The 22,975-nt window shown below is 39.3% G+C and overlaps 2 protein-coding genes across 3 annotated transcripts; both read right to left on the bottom strand.

Moving 5' to 3' along the window:
• Positions 1-802: 802 nt before the first annotated feature.
• LOC117745171 (syndecan-2-like) lies at positions 803-10,283 on the bottom strand. 2 transcript variants are annotated; one of them, XM_034553288.1, is made up of 5 exons: positions 9,959-10,283; positions 5,349-5,475; positions 4,138-4,340; positions 3,488-3,785; positions 803-3,316 (listed from the first exon to the last, which is right to left on the bottom strand). In XM_034553288.1, exons 1-5 carry the CDS (start codon positions 10,016-10,018, stop codon positions 3,156-3,158), a joined length of 849 nt encoding a protein of 282 aa, XP_034409179.1. In that variant the 5' UTR covers positions 10,019-10,283; the 3' UTR covers positions 803-3,155. The 2 variants fall into 2 exon arrangements, with proteins under 2 accessions (XP_034409179.1, XP_034409178.1); XM_034553287.1 differs by having other exon boundaries at positions 803-3,319; positions 9,959-10,278.
• An 853-nt stretch (positions 10,284-11,136) lies between these two features.
• Positions 11,137-22,243, bottom strand: mrs2 (magnesium transporter MRS2). Its single transcript, XM_034554303.1, has 12 exons — positions 21,700-22,243; positions 21,142-21,200; positions 20,843-20,879; positions 20,177-20,289; positions 16,119-16,280; positions 15,855-15,985; positions 15,562-15,678; positions 14,192-14,261; positions 13,955-14,037; positions 13,048-13,165; positions 12,478-12,591; positions 11,137-12,341 (listed from the first exon to the last, which is right to left on the bottom strand). Exons 1-12 carry the CDS (start codon positions 22,241-22,243, stop codon positions 12,282-12,284), a joined length of 1,608 nt encoding a protein of 535 aa, XP_034410194.1. The 3' UTR covers positions 11,137-12,281.
• Positions 22,244-22,975: the final 732 nt, after the last annotated feature.

Genomic DNA, 22,975 nt, shown 5'->3' with positions numbered 1-22,975 from the left:
ATCTTCTGTGCTCCTCGGCAGTCATTGGAATTCACTGCAAACGCACTACCAGGGCCAGATTCATGTTTATTCTTACACTTTACTACTACCATAGTGTGTATATGTATATATATATATATATATATATATATATATATATATATATATATATATATTTGAAATGTATACAGTATGTACCGGAGTTCTGTTGACTTTTAGCCATTTGCTGTTTGCTATGACTTTCAGTGTCTTTCTGTCTTTCACCACTTTCTGACCATTTGGCTCCATTTACGTACATGCTGCTGGCTTGGTTTAACAGTAGTTTTACAACTTTTTTTCTGGCACATTTGCAAGAGAAGAAATTAACAAAAGCTATACGTGTTTTTAACTGCTACTGACCTTTAAATATAGAAACATTTAATGCAGCGTTGTCATACCAGTAGCTCATTAAAAACTAAAAGCGCCCAGTCCGAGCTTTAATATATTTACACCATGAATTTCAGTAGAATAATTCTGTGTGGAATTATGTTTGTTAAATAATCTGATCTTGGTTTTGCCTTTATCACACAGTGAATACAATAGAGAAGTTCCATATATAGTTTGTGGAAAACATTACATGACTGCCTCATAGGCCAAAAATAACACAGATTTTGTGTATGTGTCAGGGAAAGATATAGGTAGAAAATGGGGGGCATAAATGGGACAGGGCTCTGTATTGTTGTGTTGTCTGTTGGTGTGTTTGTATGAAAGCGAAGAAGGAATTCATGCTCTTATATTCAGACCAATCCCCAAATCCCCCAAAAATGACAAGACAGTTTTAGAATTGCATTAAAGCCACATCTTTTATACAGTAGTGAACCTTGTAAGATACATGATTTCAGCAAGACGTTTCCCTGTTGACCACCTCATGTGTTGGTCCCCACCACTGTGTAGGTGTTTATTCTTTCAAATCGAGGCTTGAGTCAATTCATATTCAACTTTGATTAAAGGGAATATGAAATATTCTATATATTTACAAAGAAGGTATTATTATTTAAATCATGTATTGAATGCATTCATATAAAAGAAAATATTTGTAAAAAGCGAGACAACGGATATTGAAATAAAAAATTAATTCAACCAAGACTTGACAAATACACTAAAAACATAAATATTAAAAAATAAAACAGAGCAGTAGGCAAAAAGAGGTTTCGATCATGTGTAAATACAATACAATCCCAATTTGTCATTGACATTTTAACCTGGATTATAGTCTGAGCAAGTATAAATTAATACATATACACTATAGTATCAACATACCGTATACATTTACAGAGCTCCTGGTAGAGAGAGGTTATTGTGTGTCATCATCTGTAAGTAGTAACCCGTTTCCCCAATCCTCTGAGTAAGGTTTATGTCAGACATTTCTCTGACATTTCTTTTGGTAAGGAAGGGTGACAAATTCTTCTGAAACCACACTGGAACAGAAATATTCCAGTTGAGGTACAGCTCGAAGCTCAAAACAACCGTGAATGAATAGACAATGTTTTGTGAAGCACGGTGGATTCCAGTTGCCCTACTTCCCTGTATGTATTCCAGTCATTTTGATAACCAAAGTTTTTTTATTTGACCTTTTCACAGAGATTGTAAGGCCACAGATAGCGCTGCATCAACAGTTGTCCCATTTCAATAAGAGGCTGATGTGAAAAGTATTCTTTGACACATAATAAGCAGTTAATATTTGGTGTTAAAATTGATCACAGACTACAAATGCCCTATATTTTAACTAACATATATTTAACAGGCTCTATACGAATAACAATTATGCGCAAAAAAAAGAAGGGGAATACCCCCGTGTGGTTTAACTGCCTCATGTATGAAGTCTCTCACGTCTGGAAGCTCCCATACTCCTTTGGTTGGTTTGATGCGTTTTACATCTGACATGCTTACACTATCTTACATTGTAACTAATTAAAAATTGTGCAAAAAAAATGACTTCTTTGGGATAGTCCTGTCATGTACATTGTCACAGTCCCTTTGAGTTCACGCTTGCTATAGCTGTATACAGTTGACAGTGAGAAAGGAATGTGCTTTGGCCGCTTCAGAAAACGTTGGTCATGTCTACGGTTTCTGAATTATAGTCATTAATCTTGGCTCTAAAGTAGCAATCCTGCTCTACAGGCACTCAAGTCATTAAATAGTCCTGAAAATATTACTAATGTTGGATGCAAGGTTAAGGACAAAGCGACCACTGTAAGAATATTAAAAAAGTCTTGTGGAAATCTCTTAACAAACACATTGCTACTAAAAATAACTTTCCGAAAACAATTAAAGCACATTTATATTTGGTCAGTTCTATAAATGTCAAATATCTGTGAAGAAATACAACACAAATATGTACCTACAGAGTAACAAAATATGTCATAACAATACTGGAGAGCATATGAAAAAAACATGGATTTCTTATATCAACAAAAATCTTCAATTTGGCGAAGAAAGCGTACAGAAAATGAAATGTAACACGGTAAAATACCGAGTCATTGGGACTTCAAATAAAAAAAAGGGAAAAGAGTTTACATTTTTCAAAGGCCCTTGATAATAATAATAATAATTCCATATCTGATACCTTTCCAAATAACAGCATTTAAAATGTGTTAAGGCTGTTCATACGTTTCTTTGAATTTCATCTATGTTGCTAAGCCGAGCTGGGATAGTTCAGACTGGAGCTCTGCCAAATGGGACAATGGATTTATCCACAATGCAGAACCAAGTCCCGCCGTGTGTGGCTCAAGAGAAGTAAAGCGCAGTGTTTTCAATATTTTGAAGTAGTCCTGGACTAGAACAGTTGGGATCCATCTTGACACTAGAAAATGTTCCTTTCTTGAAATTTAAAATGTGTATTTAATGTCCAACTCCTTCCCCAGAATGTAATGAAAGGAATGTGTTTTTGTGTATGACATCTTCTTCAAACACTGATCATCATAAAGAAAGACGTGAAACTGTAGCAGAGGAGGAAGGTTTTTTTTGTTCTTTTCTGTTTTTAAGTGGGAGCACTGGAGAACAAGCAATCCTGCTCCACAGGCACTCGAGGGCTTGACTTTAAACTTCAGCCAGAGGAATCATCTTCAGTTGTTTATAAATCCATTTGTAGTTGTGATTGGGGGGAAAGACTTAATTTAATGTCCCTGTTGGCGAGTTCAGGCGTAGAACTCTTTGGTGGGTGCTTTTTGATAGGCTGTTGTGGAAACTTTGGTGTCTCCCAGGTTGTAGCTACCTTCGTCCTTCTTCTTCATACGGTAGGCGAGGAAGAGGAGGAGGAAAACTGCACAGAGGAGTCCAACCACTCCACATGATATCACTGCTGGAGAGGGCAGAAGGAAAGATTTTAATATATTTTTCTGATGCTTGTTTCACAGAAATTTGGCAAAATGTATTCATCAAAAATCTAAATCTTAATGTTCTAAGAGCACTTTAAACCAGACATGTGGGAACAATAAACATGCGATAAAGCTGAGACATTGGTCCTTACCTGCCAGCACTTCTGTCCTCTCCCACATGTTCTCTGAGGTCACATTCTCAGGAGAGTCCACCTCATACATTCTGCTGCCTCTGCCATTTTTTGCCAGAATATCATTTTCGACCTGGACTTCACCTCCATGGTTTTTGGTTGTCGAGACATCCCATCTATCCAGACTGTTGTCCTCATCGGTGTGATTGAACACAGTGATGTCTATGCTGAATTTGGTTACAGTAGTTTCACTGGGAGGCATGGTGGTGGAGCTGGTACTGGGGCTCTGTGTGAACCCATCAGCTGCTGGACCTGCAACCTGGAAGAATATATGCATTTCAATTCAATGTATGATGCTCTGGATAACAAACTGGGGCTGAAAAATATGTTCAGGCATAATGTGGTTTTTAATAATTCCTTGACGCCAACATATAGACCATGAAATGGACATTGGAAATATATTCTTAAAGCTTTAAGTTCTTAAAGTTGTATTAAATGTTATAGAATAATACATACAGTATTTAAAGCAGTCTCTCTATAAAAACAGTCAAAAAGCATATAACTAAGTATGTGCTGATGTATTCTTGGGAGGGCTTTGGTTCATCCAGATGTTAGACAAAAGTATATTAATCATGGTGCATCTTTGGAGATAAGGAAAAGGAATATTGTACCTCCTCATCACGGTTGTCCACATTAGGCAATATGAATGTTGTCGTCTCTGCGTCCTTCATTCTGGTTGCTGCTGTGGTTGATGGGTTGAGAGGAGAGGCTGATGGTGGTGGTCCAGTTGGAACCATTCCTTTGGAGACTGTGGTCTCAGAGAAGTTGAGGAACCTCCAGAGGTTCTCCTCTTCAACTGTGAAGTTGCTGAAAGCTGAGAAACAAAGAAACAATCACCACAAATTCTAACACTTCAGGAGGGAGTTTCTTTTCAATCTAGCACCATAACTTCGTAGTCAAAACATGTGCATTGATCTGTCTGTAACAATCACCTGCGCATTATGGGTTACTTTCTGGGGTTGAGAAGATTCTCCTACTTCATTAAAATAATAAATAAAATTACAAATCCATTGGAGTATCTAAAAAAAGAATTGCCATAAAAAAGGCAACATAAAAAAAAGGCATAAAGCTAAAAACAAGGCCGTTTTTCTCAAAGTTGCCATTTTGTAGTTGTGTGGTTTTAATTAGATACTGACGCAATGTTAAAATGTGCCACCGAGGTGTTAATAAACCAGTTATTTTTACACGCAGGAGGAATGCAATCTGTGAGTTTTCCAACTGAAACTTTCCACATTTCAGTTTATTTTGTGACCACACTAAAAGTTCAAAGACCTTATTCCCTGTAGACAAAGATGAGTCACTGATGTGTATCTGACATCTGTGTGCTTCCACCCGAGGACAAACATCTGGCAATGTGAGTGAGTGAGTGAGTGCTTCTGTGTCTGAATATACAATAACTTGTGTCTACATTACAAATATTGCTCATTTGTCTGATGTTTGTAGATGAGTGGATTGAGTATTAGATTAGGAAACACACCACGAGATGAGGAAAACTAACTGCCTGGAAGGAAACTTTAATTTAAAGACAAGTCTCGGCCCCAGTTTCCAAAAGCCCTTTAAGACTAAGATTATCTCAGTCTCATGTACATCTGGATGATTCTTTGAAAATGGGGCCCAGGACTGTTGAAGTTATGACTTAAATAAGAAAAACATTTTTACTTTGCCTTAAATTTACTCAACAGAAATGATGACGTATTTGAGAAGCCCTCATTTAACTGCAAAAACTAAGAATGTGATGTTGCAAAACAAAAATGATTACCCTAAATAAAAATCTAAAAGCAAAACAATAAACACACCAAAAAAAAAAAAAGGGTCTCCTTACTATAGTCTCCAGATCCAGAGCCTGAACCGTCACCATCTTCGTCATCTATAGGGAGGTCACCCGACGATCGGCCCTCTAGGTACAGGTCATCTGTCGCGGAGAAGGTTGTCTGCGAGGAGACAAAGAGCTGGAAGAGAAAAATAAAAAAAACATAATATAACAAAGACAGAAGAAAAAAGGAGGCACAGATGCTCCTTTTTTTCACACTTCTTTTCACCAATTGAAAACATTTGAACCTCGCTACAGTTTTGGAGCAAGACAATATCTCTCACAGCTAATAACCTATGCTAGCCAAATATGCCACTGTGTCCCATGAGTCTAACCTGTTACAGCCACGCTGTAGCATGTGCAGTAGATGGATGTTTCTTTGTTGAGTTCATGCGTGTGGCAGTAATTTGTGACACCTCACAGAGCCACACAGCAAAGACCTAAGTGTGTTTGAAGCTGCCGTATTTCTCCCTCCTCCGCTCAAAAAGGCAACACACAGAACATGAGAAGTGGACAAGAGTGGAGGAAAACCTTCCAGTAACCCAAACAATACACAAAAGGAGTGCGATGAAAATCAAAACCCTACTCGTCTCATCTAAAGCGTAGTCGGATGCTAAAAACCCGGTGGGTACTTAAATAAATGAAGTAATACAACAGCTTGTTGAAATATAACTCTCAATGTCTAAAGCAGTTGTAGATGGTAAAATAGCAGACTAAAGTACCACAGAAAGCAACTGGACAATGAGTCTGAAATTCAGAAAGAGAGGAATGGCTTCTCAGATGTTGGCCGTAAGACACTCAGACATACACACAGGCTCGGATGAATATGGCCCATTGAGTGTTGAACTATGTCTGGTATGTATACTATGCTTCCACTAACACAGGTGCTGAGAGAGGGAGACTAGAGAAAGGAAGGGCCAGAAACAGTACGGTTTGTTTCTCAAAAAACAGGTGCTGGTAAAACATGGGAGGATCTTTGAGTGTAGTAAATATTTGCACTTGGTAGAAGTAAAAAGGTATAATTTAATGATATTCTAGCTTGAGTCTTCTTATGTCGACACTTTCATTCGGCAGTATACCTTGATACAGATCTAAAAAACACACCAAAGCAAAATTCTGCTTGGCCCACGTTTATGTTCTCAAACTACTGTCGATCAAGGCTCACTCTCCTTTGGGACTCCTTAGACATCGGATTTTCTCAATTATTCTGAGATAAGCCAGATGTTATGTTTATATTGTGGTGGGAAACAAAGCCATAAAATCATTAACATCATTCTTCATTAGACAGCAGAGTCTCAACGGAAGAAGGGGCTCTTGCATTCTTGCAGTCTTCAAATCGGGGGATTACAAAAGCAGATGCTGTGCTTGTCAAAATGAAACACACAAAGAACTGGAACTGCTGCAGACATTAGACTTACTCTAAACTTGTCTTCCCTTCTGAGGCCACAACCTCCTACTACTCCTACTCCAGGTGGTGTTGAGATGGATTGAAAAACTAAACTAAACTAAATCACTCACATAGAGTAATATTGGGCTAGGCTGCATGGTTGAAAGCATTACATCCCATTAATAAGGATATATAACAATATGGTAGATGTACATATTCATAAATAAAACAATAAAACTGATGTTCAGTTAACTGGGTTTCACTGGTATGCATTACACTCTTGATATGTGTAAAACTAAAGCTTAATAATAAATAGTATTCTATGGAAGAAACAGAACAGGAGTTTGTGTTACGGATAACATTTTCACAAAATTAAGCCTAAAGTCTATAAATTATCCTTTTAATACAAATTGTAGCCAATTCCTGAGACAGCCCAAACGGCAGCAGCTAATAATTCCTTGTATGATTGATTATTATTTTTAATTAATCATTGAGTTAATAAAATGCCAAGACATAGTGACGATCACAAATCCCTGGTGAATAATTCCCTGTTAATTGACTGTGTTCCTCAAACACATGTGCAGACACTGTTAAATGAAATGGGCTATCAATCTCTTTGTCCATCCCTCTTACCAGAAAGAAATTATGCATTATAGGGTTTACTAGAAGACTTGACTCGGTCAGTCAAAAGGTTACACACATCTGGAAAACACATATCTCGCCCCACACACCTATATAACCATCTGGTATCCCGGTGCTTTGTCTAAGTGAAGACAGTTTTCTGGAGACAGCCGGGTTGCCGTGATAAAACACTACAGACATGCAATAGGGAGCGCAAATGAGTCTCTTTGGAGGGAATAGTTTGTTAAAACTTGGAATCGACAAAATCCATTCTTTAGTGACTGCTGGATTAACAGCCATCACAATAAAATATTCCCTCATGAAGAAGAGGAAGTCAACGATAAAGAGGAAGTCGACGATAAAGAGAGAGCCGTCGGGTCGAGACTGGGGTTGTTTAACAGCAGACCTGTCATCACCATGTAGGTAGAAGCAGAAACACAACACCGGGTTTGAGGGGGAGTATGTTTGACCACGCTCTACGTCCAATGTGTCTGTTTGGCTAACAGCAGTGAAAGTCTCCAAAGGCGTCACAAAAGGGTACAATATTTTATAACAAAATCCACTCGGGGTCAGCGTTTTGTCACAACCCTGTCGGCCTGGACAGAGTTTGGTTGGCCATATGGAAAGACATATTGCCTTTTGTCTTTACCCATTGAAGATGTTATGATGTCCTTATCTGAGATATGCATGGTTAGTATCTGTTACCCCCAGGTTAAAAAAGGTCTCAATCCACACTATATGCAAAAAGATAAGATGTCATCAGTTAAGAGGGTTAAAAGAATGAAACTTGCTGTGGTAGAGCAAAGAGCAGTGTAAGACAAGATTCCTTTCACCGCTGATGTGGTGAAAACCTCACTGGTATTTCCCATTGTTAAAAAAAGAAAAATAGTAAGCTCCGGGGTTACTCCTTTAACTCTTTGAGGTCTAGTTGAACATGTCAGATGTAAAGCCAACAAAGTCCTCATGGAAACAGTCAGGACAGTGTTGTGACTAATATGTCGTGAATAATCCTGTGCCACTCAGAGCACGTATACTGTATACTAGGATCGGGATCAACCTACTAATTCTACATTCATGAATTATCATCAGTACACTTTATTTAGTCTCTCTGTATATAACCATTAATAGAGTGGGTGACGCATGCTTCTGCTGGCCTACTATGGTTGGGTGTGTAACCCATACAGGTATATGCTTGCCTGGACTAGCCCAGTGGGACTCGCAGAGTCATCCATCGAGAAAATGACAAAACTACCAGCTCACGAACTCAGAAGCCGGTTTCAACATCTTTCACATGTGAGCAACGTCAATGACTGACAGACTAACCAGTAATTCTACAGCCCCACTCAGTTTGAATATACGACGTAACCCGTCATGCCCAGCAATTTAGCACTGGAGTCTGTGTATTAGTGGTATGAAGGGAATCAATCAAAGCATGTGTGGAGGAAAGTATGACATGCATTACAATATGATAGCAGTACAGTTTTAGCAGTTCAAAAAGTAATCCTATCTATTTACGATACCTAGTTGTCAGATTAAAGCTCATGGGGTTTCGGTGTGTGTGTGTGTGTGTGTGTGGGGGGGGGGGGGGGGGGGGGGGTAAACTGTATTTACTGTCTGCGTTTATAACTTTCAGTTTTTAGCCAACGTTTACAGCCTCGTCTTTGGCTACACATTTCCAGCAGGACAGATCAGGTTTCAGATTCCTTCCTCTCCCCATATACAGTCCATAAATATCATGCATTTCTGCAGGAGGTGTCAAAGTTTCCTGGCTCTTGTTAGAGACTTTCACAGTGAATAAATCATCCAACCGGGATATTCGTACACGTGACAATGCACAGAGCTCTGCTATAGCCCGTCATTTCCAGCTTTAAAAAACACACACACACACACACAAAGAGATTGAAGTTTGTTCTAGTTTTCTAGGCCAGGTGCCACTTGTCAGGTAAGGCAGGATTTTGTCATTCTTATCCCAGTTAAATATTAATAATTTTAGGTACAGAGTAGTTAATCCAGCAAACAATGACATTTTCAAACTTGACACAAGCCCTTTGAGGACGGTTCATATCTGAAGGTTTGGGTTTAAATGTCAAGCTGCGAGGTGGAGGCTGAACAGACTTCGGCCCTGTATGAACTTGAACCAACTAGACGCCTGGACTTGGCTTGAATACCAGTGAACCCTGGCTTACGTCCCCCACGTACACCCTGCACCAGTCCATAGTGCACTGGAACTTAAATGTTAAAACAAAAAATTTAAACCCAGCTATCATCCTTATTATGTTCATTTTTAAACACATGTTGGGCAACATATAAAGTCCAGGTGGACCAATTAGTAAAAGTAGGCGATGTTCAGAAAATAAACAGTGAACAAGCTGGAGCGGCCTAACATTAGACTGTATGTCGAGCCTGAATGGAGACAAACACAACTGCACAACACGAAACTTTAGGGAGGCTCGCATTTCCTAAAAGTATCCGAGCAGTCTTTTCTCGGGATAAAAGAAGAAAAAAAAAAGAAAGAAAAAACAAAAACAAGCTCACCGAGCCACATAACAGTTCGGTTGTATATAACGTTAGAGATTTATCATTTTAAGTGAAAGCGAATTTGCAAGCTACTTACTTTTTCACTGATAAAACCAGTCGCCAGCCCGACGATGAACAACAACCGCAGATTCCTCATCTTAACTTCCAAAAAAAGACGCCAGTTGTTGAGTTAAATATATAAATTGAAACCAACTTCAACTATATACACTCCAAAGTCCAAATTAAGTAGTCCAGCTGATTCCCAAGCACGTCTCCGGCTGCTGTTTCCGGGCTACTTTGTTCAATTTCAGCTCTTTAGACGACTGAACGCGTTGTGCTGAGTTGTTCTGGAAAAGTTGTTTGGACGGGTCGTGCAGCGTGGCTCCGTGTTGACGTCAGCGCGGCCTGACGTACGGTAAAGAAGGTAGGCTGGGGGCGTGTTTTAATGGATACGAGCACGAGCGCGCGTGAGCGCACGCACACACACACACACACACACACACACACACTCACACACACACAGGCACACGAATAGCGGTCTCCCTGGATGCGAGTGTGTGTATATAGTGACTACATTTTAGGAATGCGAGGGGGTGGACCACACAAGGATGGGCTGGTGGTTAGTTAATAGTTGGAAACATTTAAAACATAACGTTTCCAACTAATGTAGCCTGTGTTGTATGAGAACATATCAGTCAACACTCTGAAAAAGAAAAAGATGGTGCTGATCGTGTTTTTGGTAAATATACTAAATATACTTAATGGACACCTCTGTGTTAGGGAAACACATAGTAACCAGACTGCAAAGAAAGATGTACAGCAGTTTATCTTTAAAAAAGATAACGGTTCCCAAAACTCCTCAATAGTGTAAAGTTGTAGTTTCAGTGCAACTTTTAAATACATATCATTTAATAAACACTTTAGTATCCCATACGAGTTTGTTGTATTAGCTTCAGCTAATGAACTGAATGTTAAACTGTCGAAATGACTCCCTCTAGTGCAGAAAATGGTTATGACAGCAGAGTACAAAATCAGTCAGACTTCACACATGAAACTAAAATATAAAGACTCTGAATAGTTTTAGTTTTCTTTGTGAATAATTGACCATGTAGGAAGTTTTTTCTTTATCTTTTGGTTTATGAGGATATTCCACATCCGTGAGAGAAAACGTCCCTTTTCTTTGCCGTCTTTGATGTCATCTACTAACTTCATTGCTTTAGTCCACATCCCGCTAGAAATATATACAAAGAAAAAACATGTTGACATGTGTCCCACTACAATAATTAAAATTATTTATTTTTAAAACTTCTTCAGTGGGTGTAATTATTTTCTGACACTTCTAGACATCAAAGTCAAAGATGTAACTGCTCAGGATGCTTTTGTTAGTCATTTGATTTTGGCGTTGAAGACTGTTTTTGTTGTTTTCCCATGTCAGAAAAGCTCAGTTAGATCCACTGTGACTCAATGTGGTTAAGAAAAGTGACACAAAATTCCAAGAATACAGATTATTTTTATAGGCATTAAATAGAATTCAGAGATACAAAAGGAGAAGGATTGAGCTGGGCTTTCCAACAATAGGCTTGAAAATGAAGCCAAATCAGCTTTGACCAGTTTAGCCAAAAAGGTGAAATATATATATATATATATATATATATATATATATATATATATATATATATATATATATATATCTCAAGAGCACTCTGATGTATTTGGCCACTTCTTGAGGGGATCTTGAAACCCAGGTTAGAAATCAAGCATGGGCTGTCAACATGTATAATGTGCCTTGAACATTTTGACTAATAGCTTTCATGCAAACAGGATAAGGTCAATAACTTTAAATCATACTCTTGAAGGTTCCGAGCCTTTGATTACATGTAATTTGGAGACACTCACAGTAACAAAGTGAGGCACAATATAAAATCAAAACTGTCAATATGCGTTTTAAAGATAATAATTGCTTAGGCTGCTCAGACTTTGTGCCTGAAAATGTGTCCTGTGTCACTGCTTTTCCTCAGTTATGTTGACACTGACAGCAGGTTGAGATTATCCAGTGCATAGTTATCATTAGTTGGGTTGTCAGTTCCAATGCTGCCAAGGCATCCAGCTCCAAAACCACAGATGACAAAGTAATACTGTGCCAATGCCATCCATATAGTGAGATATGAAGACATCTCATCAAGTATCACGTTTAAAATACTGGCAACATAGCACCAGAAACGTAGGAGACACAAACGCACACATAAGACAGTGGAGTCCCCACACATTTGAATGCAGTCTCAACCTCTGCCAAAGACATGGCGGAGTACAACAATAAGGCCATTGTATAGAACCTAAGAGGTCCGGGGGGATAAAACAAGCATCCCTAAAGCTGCAGTCTGGAGGAGGTCTGTTGCATTTCACAGACTGGAGGTAGAACATCATCTGACTCCCGTCTTCATGTCTGATGCTTTCAGATTTCTCTTCCAAACTTGAGGGATCTGTATCACAAATGGGAGAAATTACACCTTAAGACTTGATATTCAACTACACTTTTATCTGGTGTGTGTGTGTGTGTGTGTGTGTGTGTGTGTGTGTGTGTGTGTGTGTGTGTGTGTGTGTGCATGTGAAAATTACAAGAGGGGCCACTGAAGGCTCCAGATGTCGTCCTAGAAATGACAGCAGTCGTCTCCATATCATCCCGCTGCCCAAGAACATGAAGCCTGTTACCAGCCAGAAAATGCGGGCGTCCTGGTAATACACACAAACAAGGTGAGTGATGTGGGTACAAACACACATCTGCGGTATGCACATACAGAATGTGGAGCAGAATGGATGAATACACTCGGATCACAATGCAGAAACACTTGGAAGGCGGAAAAATGAAACACTCACTCAAACAAAATGGTCTGTAATGACTAAACGCGTTGAAATGCACTTTAATTATGGATTCATCAACTACTACAAATGTAATCAATTCTTTTGGTCAAATATCAAACAGGACAATGTCCATTCTAAACTCTTCAACGTCAAAGTTTGGTCTTACGTTTTTAATTTAATCAAACTAACAATCCTAAACACAAAGGCTGACAACAGTATAAAGTTAAGACAACCAAAACAGAACTTCTTATTTGAGTTGTTGTAAATGTTAAACACAACTTTCAAACTCCAGATGTGATGTAATTCTTTAGCAAGAAGCTGCCTCACTTCTTCGAAGGACGACTCCAAATTCATCCCAAAGGCCACCCCGATGAGACCGAATAAGGAAAGGGAGAAGGAGCCCATCGACAGTTGCAGACTCAGGCGCATCATCACGTTCCGATGGCTGGAATCAAACAGACAGCAAGTTATTTTAAAATGTCTTCGAGGGGTCAGGTTCAAGTTTTAAAAAGGTTCAGTGTTTCAGGTCTGTCCTAAAACAATGTCTGCAGCAATCATTTCTCATGTTCATACCGGCACTTAAAAGATCCCTTCCTATTATGTCGTTTATGTCAGAGGTAGAGGATGAAATACAAAGTGCAAAATGTTGTTTTGTGCAAAGATTTTTGTATCTTTATTAGTGTGACGATATCTTATATCCATTCACAGCAGCTCAACGTGAACATGCTGTTTAGAACAATATTCTCAATAAGTTCCCACTTGTGTAACTGACACTGCTGACGCCTCATATTCCCTTCAAATAACTTTTGGATACATTTTGCACAAAATGAGAATAGTGTCTTATGTCCCCAGTCACGTAATGAACAGTCCATTAGGAAGAGATCATTTGATTGGCAGTATGAACATGAGGAATGACCACAGAAAGTTCTGTTCTCACGAGCACCGACTACTGTTGGAGCGAAGAAGAAAGAGATTTTATCTGTAGACTTTGCAAGTTCCAATATTATTTATTATTAGTAAAGCTTCAGTTTTCAAACTAGATACTGCAAATGGTGAGAAAACATTAAAAAAACAACGTATGTAAATGTTTATGTTGGACAGTCGTACTATTTCCTAAAGCAATTGGGTTTATTACTTGCCACTAACCGAAAATGCACACAGATATACTGTATGGATAAGTGTGTGTGTGTGTGTGTGTGTGTGTGTGTGTGTGTGTGTGTGTGTGTGTGTGTACCTGTCCAGATTAATAAAGATGACACTCTCAGAGTCGTCTATCAGCCCTTTCAGCTCTCTGGTCTTGTTCCCCAGCTCCTCAGCCTGTATTCAGCAGGTTATGGACACAACACAAACATGGAGATGACATTTAAATTTAACATTGCGTGCCAGTGATTCTGACATGAAAGGACAAACAAGACACTTTTTATTATTATTTTACATAACTATTTTCTCATTAATCTTTCAGTAGCATTACCTGCATATAATAATTATCCAATAACAGTTCCATCTCCTCAGCATGGTCAATACCCAAACTGCTCTCCTCACTATGAAGGCAAAAAGACATTGTAGGTTAATACAAATAACTAAACGACCGTTTAGAAAAGGCCGTAGTTATTAACATTTTCAGCGACAACTGTGGCAATGGATATATATTTTTTAATGGCTCTACATATTTTAGTTGAAGTGCCACAGCAGTTTCGATTAAGTGAAACTAAACGGACATCTCCAGGAACCGAGTCGTTCCATCGCCAACAGCCTCTTCAACAACACGAGGAACAAGGGCTGGCATTTCGCCAAATCAAATAAATGATTAATTTAATGAAAATCATACTAGCATATATAGAATTGCATTACAAGTCAGTGCTTCTATCATAATTGCATATTTTTTTCAAATTAACTGTAAGAAACATCTGATGATATAATGAGGGTGGACTTTTTTTGTGAGACAGGAATTTACTCTCAATAAGTGGAGACAATTAAGAAAATCCTGAAATCTTTAAGATTGGCACTAGAAGGCAAACTAAATTAAAATCAAACTCTTTCCCTCTGTCAGGAAAAGTAGGCTGTACGGTTACATGCTTTGTAGGATAAGTCTTTTCTAAAATTCTAAATACAAGCAAATCGAAGTGTTAAATCACTTGTACGCGCCACAAAAAGAATTGTTCTGGCATGAGGCTCATAGTCCGAGTGATGGATAACAAAAGAATTCCAAATAATGGCCCACAAAAGGAAATTGTGGGCCATTATTTGGAATTCTTTTGTCTCGAAATGACCCTTATGCTCTGTTTGAGGTCCTGGGAAAATACTTAAGCACTGTTTAAATGCATAGACCTGTCATTTAATTTCTTATGAACTGATGAGATAATTCAGAAGTCCATTACAAAACATTACCCATATGTGTACAAATAATTATCTATATAGCCAAAAGTTGTTTTGTTCATGCACAAAAAGTACAAAACATGAAACATTTCTTTATTTGGTGTAATATCAATGCTTTAAGGTAGTCTTATATTTTATCACCTTCATCATTAAATATTTATGTCTATATTTTTGACAGAGGGAAGGGTTATAACTTGCATTGTTTTCTCCATATTGACTTTCAATAAGGTCAGATATGTGTTTAAAGGGGAAGAAATAGGATCATTTACACAATTAAGCAATTATACACATACAGCTGAAACAAAACACAAGTGTGAACCTGAAAACAGCCTTAAACACTTTGGGTGTCCGTAAAATCTTTTCCTTTCTTATCTTTTGTTGCAGCCACTAACCTCGGCTTTCAAGGAGCTTTTAAGAGAGTAGCCTTTCAGCCTTCACAGAAGTGTTTGTGAGTGTGTAACTTACAAAACTCTTGGGTCGGTCCACTTGGTGAGACAGAGTTCTTCAATGATCTCGTCCTCATCCAAAATCTTAAGCAGGGTTTCCTTAAAGACTTTAATGTCAGTCTCCAGCTCTGATAAACTGTTAGAGGTACAAAAGTCAAGGGGGAAAATGAGTGAGACAGACAAAACTGCTTGACTGGTAAAAAACAGTACAGTCCCAGAGATGCTAAACCAGTTCCTCAACATCCATAATTTAGAAATGCATCGCATTCTTGATGCTAATATCGTGGCAATGTATGTGCTTGTGTGCTTTACCTCTTGCTGTTCTGCAGCAGTACATGTAGTTTACTTCTATCAGCGGAAAGGATTTTAGGATCCACCAGGGATTCCAATGTGTCCAACATCGCTGGTTCGACAACATTCAGCCGAGCTCGTAGAGTGTTTACCTATCGAGACAAATACATGGAGACACACATTGGAGCAGAGCCTTGTGTAAGCCCTCAAATCACCGGCAGCTTGTATCTCGGTTAGAACATGCCTGAGTACACAGAGACCCGTTGGTTCTGTAATCTGTCTCACCTTGTGCTGCAGGATGGCGTCCAGTGCTCTGAACTCAAAGGGCAGAGAGTGCGACTGTGATGCTAGCTGAGGGGCCAGTTCCAGTACCAACCAATGTTCCAATCCCAAACCCCGGAAGTCCAACACCAACAGGGAGTGCGGGGTCACGATGGCTTTCAAAGACTGTGGAGAAACAGAAGGACGGGTGGTGGTGGTGGGGGGGGGGGGGTGGGGACAATGAAACATGTGCATTCAAATACTGCAAAAACATCTTCATTTCAAGACTTTCAAGATTTAAAATTACTTAATTGTTTACTAGCAACAGAAGCATGGCTTTTAAATCGTATTAAATTAACATAATATTTCATGTTATTGTGTCTGTGCTCAGTGTGTGCCCACACAGTCGTGTATGCAGAACTACAGTGCATGTGGATAACTGCAGTCCCAATCGGGGACTCTGCCCTTTCAGTATTTGCGGTGATTGACCTGAAAAACTGACCTGATGCACAAGCAAAGCACTTCTGTGTTTGTTCTCTAAGGCCACAGTTAGATCCCCAAACAGCAGCACCAATCAGGATGAGTGTGAGTGGGTCTCCAGCCACATTCACACGACGTCAATATATGACCGAAGCTTTTCAGTGTGCAGAGGTTAAACAGCTCCAAGACACAGCTGCAGTACTTCAGGTAACGTATCTGTTTTGTTTTTTTAATCTATTTAGCAAATTATCAATTGCAGAACTAGAGAAACACTAATCATGCTGTTAGACAAAAAATAATTTTAAAAAAAGCAACATTTAGAAATAAGCACAGTAACAGTTCAATTGGGCCAGTTACTTATTATTATTATTACTCGTTTTTAAAAATGTGTTTGTCGTTTTTTTGTTGTTATAAACAAATACAATTTCTATCATTCCTATGATCAGGAAAGAGGTATATGGGTATAAAGTGAATCTCAAGTATTTACATCTACAGTTAGTAAACTCGTTAATTAACAAGACTATGCAAACATATCAAACATTTAATGAAATAAAAAAACGCCTGCACCATTCAGCAGCACATTATTTGTCTTATTTTGCTCATGTTATTCTGTATTTTAATTGTAAGCTCATTAAACAGAAGATAAGAGACTTTTATATAACTGTTTTTTGTAATTGAGATAGAACAAGTGTCCCTATTTAGCATATACAACTATTATTTTTTCTTTATAGCCTTATTATATTTAAAATATTAAGTACATTCACGTACATCCCACTGCTTCATTCCAACTGCAGGATGTCTGTGAAGCTGCTCGGATATCTCTGCCTGCTGCTTGTTCTGTTGTGTCCCAGCTGGGCAGAAGAACAACAGTGTCTTACGTCTGCTTACAACTGTGACGAATGCATTCAGTCTGGCCCGGCGTGTGCTTGGTGCACCGCCCCATACTCCATCACCCGCTGTCACACCTTGAAGGGGCTGCAGGGGGCCGGATGTCGTAAAAGCGACATATATAACCCTCAGGGCAAGGTGCTGGTTGTCAAACATGACAGCAGCAGGTAAGTATACAGGTTTTAAGATCCACTGAAAAACTGTTTACACTGTCAGGCAAGTCTGTCAGATGAAACATGGCCATCTTAACAGCTTAACTCCCAAACAGGGAGTGCAACACAAACATTAATATTCTACGGTAATGCTCTTCTTCGGTAGCACCGAACCAGCCAAGGCCCTGTTCCTCCAGCCCCAGGAGTTCTCCCTCCGGTTGAGGCCGGGTGTGAGCCAGTCCTTCCCTCTCACTATAACCATGCCTACGGACCGGCCTATCACAGAGCTGACCATGGACACCAGCCCTATGCCTGCAGGAGTCAACATCACATTCAGTAACATCATGAATGGAAACCCTCTGGTCGTACAGTTTAGCTAAATTAAGACATTAAAACATTGGGAAATATAAATGATTCTTATATTAACAAAGTCTTGTTTTTCTCTAGGTGACTGTCTTGGCTACCCAGTGTCCCAGTGAGGAGGACAACTTAAACCAACAGCAGAACAGGACTGGGCCCTGGCCTGTCCACATCACACCCAGGGGCTTTTTACTGAGTGTGAAGTTAGAGATAACTCTAGAGTGTGAGTATAACTTCATAACCATGCCACTGTCAATAAATGATAAACAAGAGTAACAGAATAATCCCCATTTTGAACAATGAGATAGAATAAGTCCTCAAACAACTTTTACTTTAATAGTCAGTATGCTCCTCAAAAGGCCTCCCATGTTTCTTCGATAAGGAGAGAAATAGCTTGTGCAAAACATTTTAAATGGGTGTTCCCTAGGTCAATGTGAATGCACAAGAAACCGTGAGAAAAACAGCCCGGACTGCAGTGACCGTGGGGCCCTGGTATGTGGCCAGTGTGAGTGCCCCAAGCCTTACACTGGACAACAGTGCCAGAGAGACGCCGAGCTTTCAAGAAATGAAGACTTCTGTCGCTCAGGCCCGAAGGACCCCGTGTGCAGCGGTCGGGGGAAATGCGTGGAGGGATTTTGCGAATGCGAGGCACCAGAGAACCCAAAAGGAATATATAGCGGACAATTCTGCGAGTGCAGCAACCTTGATTGTCCATACCACAACAAGAGGTACTACAGTATAAGTTATTATTAGTAAGCCATGCGGTATTGTCTTCCCTTTGAATAGATTTATATTAAAAATACAATTTTTTTGTATCAAACAGAATATGTGGAGGCCAAGGGAAGTGCGAGTGTGGACAATGCCGATGTGATGACGAATGGATCGGTGACGACTGCAGCTGCAGCATGGAAACTGCTTCCTGTTTGTCAAAAAACCAGAAGCTGTGTGACGATAGAGGGCTGTGCCTGTGCGGGATATGTAGATGTGAGCAACCTTTCCGAGGCCGGACCTGTGAGGACTCCCCTTTTTGATCGGGCAGTTGGTAGGTCTACATATATTTGGGAGATAGTCAGCAAAGAAAAACAGGTGACAACTGGTTGTTATGGAATGAAACAAATAAAATAAGTTATAAACTCAACGTGAAGACAGCATATTTGGTGCTTTCTGGATTTCTGTTAAGACCTCACAACTCCCTCCCTCTTGCCGCTTTTCACATTCAAAATTGTTCTAATGATTAATTCCTTTTCTGACCCTCCCTCATCCAAACTATTTTTCAGGAACTTCTTAAATGACAATGACAATTTAAAGTTTGTGTATTCTCTATGTTTCTAATTTTAAAACAAATTTATGTTAACATGGAATAATGTTCATAAATGACATACATTATATGTATTTCTGTTACTATACTACACAGTAGTTTAACTTCCAGCAAGCATAATATGTCTTTCTCTTACTCATCATCAAGTGTGACCAAGAGTGTGACTACCACACAGTGACAGTGGTGGGGACCAAAAATGATCGGCCTCAACCAGCAAAAACTATTGAATTCTGCAAAACGATGAGTGCAAAGACTCTTGCTTCTCTTACTACACCATATCCAGCATGCCCTCTGGAGGACAATCGACTGTGGTGCGGGCTAAGGAGCGTCCTTGTGTACTGTAGAGGGGCTCACAGGGGGAGGAGGGTGTGATGAAAGGTCTCCCAATTAAGTACATGTTTTAAGTATAAAAAGGTAAATAAGTACGATAAAAACAAGGTCATTACATGAGGCCTTCATGAAGTAAATTTGTCCAGTTTTCATTATTATTATTATTATTTAGCAAGTAGCTGGGGACCAAACTATCATGTCCAATACACACAAACAGGAGGATTTGTAATGAAGTATTTGGCTGTCCCAGCTCAAGACTTAAGGCGACCAGGTTTTGCGGTCAAGGCCTTGCAGCTCTTGAACTCTGAGGAGCCGAGGCTTGCAAAATCAGTGACATTAAATCCCTTCTCAAAACGTATCTTTAAAAAATAGATATATTCTTGTTAAATTATTATTTTGTCTTCTGCAGAACTATGAGCATGTTGCTGGCCATGAAATAAACATTATTATTATTATTATTATTATTATTATTATTCTCAAGGGTTTGGGTTAGACTATAAATATTCCCAAATCAACAGCCCGATCAAAGATGATCTAACAGAAAGTGAGCGTACCTCCATCCGTAGGATGATGCAATTGTTTCTAGCTATTAAGCTGGTGCTGTGCTGAAAGCGAAGGTCTCTGGCCTGAAGACTTAGCTCCTGGAAAAGCTCGGTTTTCTTCTTCTCTGAAAGAAGAGGAGCAGAGGGAGAGTGTTAGAATATAGTCTTGAGTGAATACGTTTGTTTCATATATTTTTAAGTTCGTAACAGGTAATAATATTTTTCTTCCCTATTATCCCTGTCAAAGGTTATTTTTGGGGAGTTTTTCCTGATCCGATGTGAGGTCCTGGGACAGGGATGTCGTATGTGTACAGATTGTAAAGCCCTCTGAGGCAAATTTGTAATTTGTGATATTGGGCTATACAAAATAAACTGAATTGAATTGAATTGAATATATCCACTTCTTTCAGCATCTTCTTTAGAAAAAAAAAACATATTGTTGTAGAACGATAAACATAACAGAGTGAGGGGGCTAACCCAACCCATACTGGGATGGTCCCACCAAAGGTCGAGCGACAAGTAACACAGCAATGGTGAGCAACAGTGAACTGTATGTGCAACTGTGCACTCAGTCTGCTGAGCGTGGTCTTATCATAGGGTAACCAATGATTGATGATCATTGTACTCCTCAAATAAAAGATAATCAAAAACTAATTCAATTTATTTTCCAACACTTACCGAATGATGTCACATTTCCCTCTTGGTCAAAATTCATCTGGGAAATAAATAAACAAGAAAGTGGTCACGTATCTCGAGCAATCACAGTAATTACTACTAACTAGTTGTAATGTATCTCAATACATGAAATGCTGACGGTAGATCGGTGGGTGTTGAGAAGAAGTTAAACCCATTTGATAAAAGCTGTGAAATCCAACAGTCAGTTTGCATCAGTTTTTCCAAAAGCATGTTGACGTTAAGTGGATAGTATTAGAATAGTAGTAACTACTATTCAGGGAAGACTGGCCTGCATCTCTTACCACTACAAAAACTGGAGAACCACTGGAGACGTCCGTCACTCTGGAGCGGATAAAGGTCACTGTTCAAAGAAAAGTGAAAGAAAGTTGTAAAGCAAAACATTTTTCATCTTTGACCACAGCAATACGATAATTAAACTATGTATACACAGTTGTCTGCAGCTGTTGGGACCATCATTGCAATGGTTTGATACTCATCATTTTAGGAGTTGAATCCCAATGATGTGAAAGAGCTAATTGGCTCGAATATCAGGGGATTTTCAGGGATAGTAGATTTAGTAGAATCCTCCACCTCTGTACTTACTCCTCTGCCACATTTGCCTCTTTGAATTCCAATCAATAAATAAAGAGTTCAGCTTTGATACGGTTTCTTTATATGTACCAATATAAACCTGACTGATTCAATAACAACGGCTAACTTGAGGTCAGAGACATACTGTTCTGTCTAGTTTCTAGAATGTGTGTACAGTTAAGAAAAGAGGCACATTGGGAAATATGTAATAGCAGCAGCATCTCAAATATGTTCATTCTGCGGAGGAAACCGGTCAGACTGACTGTTACCTGGCCTCGGGACACTTGGTTGGAGCAGCGTCTCCTTTCTAACTGCAGCAGCCTGGTGACATCTTGACCCGCAGACCGCGTCTGAACCGACGCTGCTGAAAGTCCCGTTGCACGAGCCCAGTTTTCTATTCCCATGTGGCACAGAGTACTTCGGTGCTATATTAGCTGTGGACGGGACGGCGGTTCGGATCCCACTCGACCCAGAGGGCGGAAAAAGGACAGAACTGAAAAGGCGCTTCAGATAAACGTTCCCACGCAATGGAGGATAATATATCCTGCTGCAGTTCATGCAGCCAGCGAGCAGCACGCTGTGCAGTTTCATCTCCACACACAGACACCACAGCAGCAGCGAGATCACCACACATACATCAGCGATGACAGCTGGCGGAGAAAAGGAGGGCGAGGAGCTGCAGCCCGCATAGACTAGACAGAAGGGACAACAGGTTGGCCGTAAACAGTAGGGAACCGTTTCCGGGTCTCTTAAAGAGACAGTACAGCTGTCATGACCACAAGCCAGAAGGTTAATCGCAGGTAGTTTGAACATATAACGTTAAAGCACTGCGGTCAACTCAGCAGACACTGACATGTGTGTGCACCTATTTACTGACATTCATGGTAAACACATTCAAACGACCCAGATCGGGAGCGAACGGGGGATTTAGCGAAGATAGCGAAAAGATCCACGTGACAAACCATCCGGTTTTCAAAATAAGATGACGAAAGATCGTGTACCTACAAATAAGGAAAATTGATTAAATTAAGTATATTCACTTTAAGTATAAAACATGTGTCTGACTTCACCCATACTGACAGTGAAACAATTTTACTGTACAGATTATGAGATATTTCAAAGTAAAGGTCCTATTTTTCTACTTCAAAAAGCTAATGTATCATTATTAAAAGAAAACAGTGAGAGTTGATCTGTGTACATTTAAAAAAAATATAACTTTGATTTAAAACAGACTCATTGACATATGCATCCATTTATCTGTGAGTGCTCATTACTTAATTTGCTATCTTCTAGATGGCATGAGTAACACATACAACCCAGATTTGATCTTAAAGGATTTACGAATATTGATGAACTCTGTGCAGATGCACTGCTACAAATAGCCAAATAGCTTCTCTTAATATAGTTGATTCAATATTCGTAATATTTCTAATAATGTAGTTAGTCATAACCTGTTACAGGTTAGAGGATCAGAAGAACAGTGCTTAAACAAAAGTCATGTTTGCTCATTATTAGTCTTGGTTATTTGTTCCATTTTGTCATGAA

Source organism: Cyclopterus lumpus, chromosome 16 (assembly GCF_009769545.1).
Source record: "Cyclopterus lumpus isolate fCycLum1 chromosome 16, fCycLum1.pri, whole genome shotgun sequence".
Lineage (NCBI taxonomy): Eukaryota > Metazoa > Chordata > Actinopteri > Perciformes > Cyclopteridae > Cyclopterus > Cyclopterus lumpus.
Note: the sequence above shows the minus strand (reverse complement) of the source record. Positions and strands in the feature narration are given on the sequence as shown.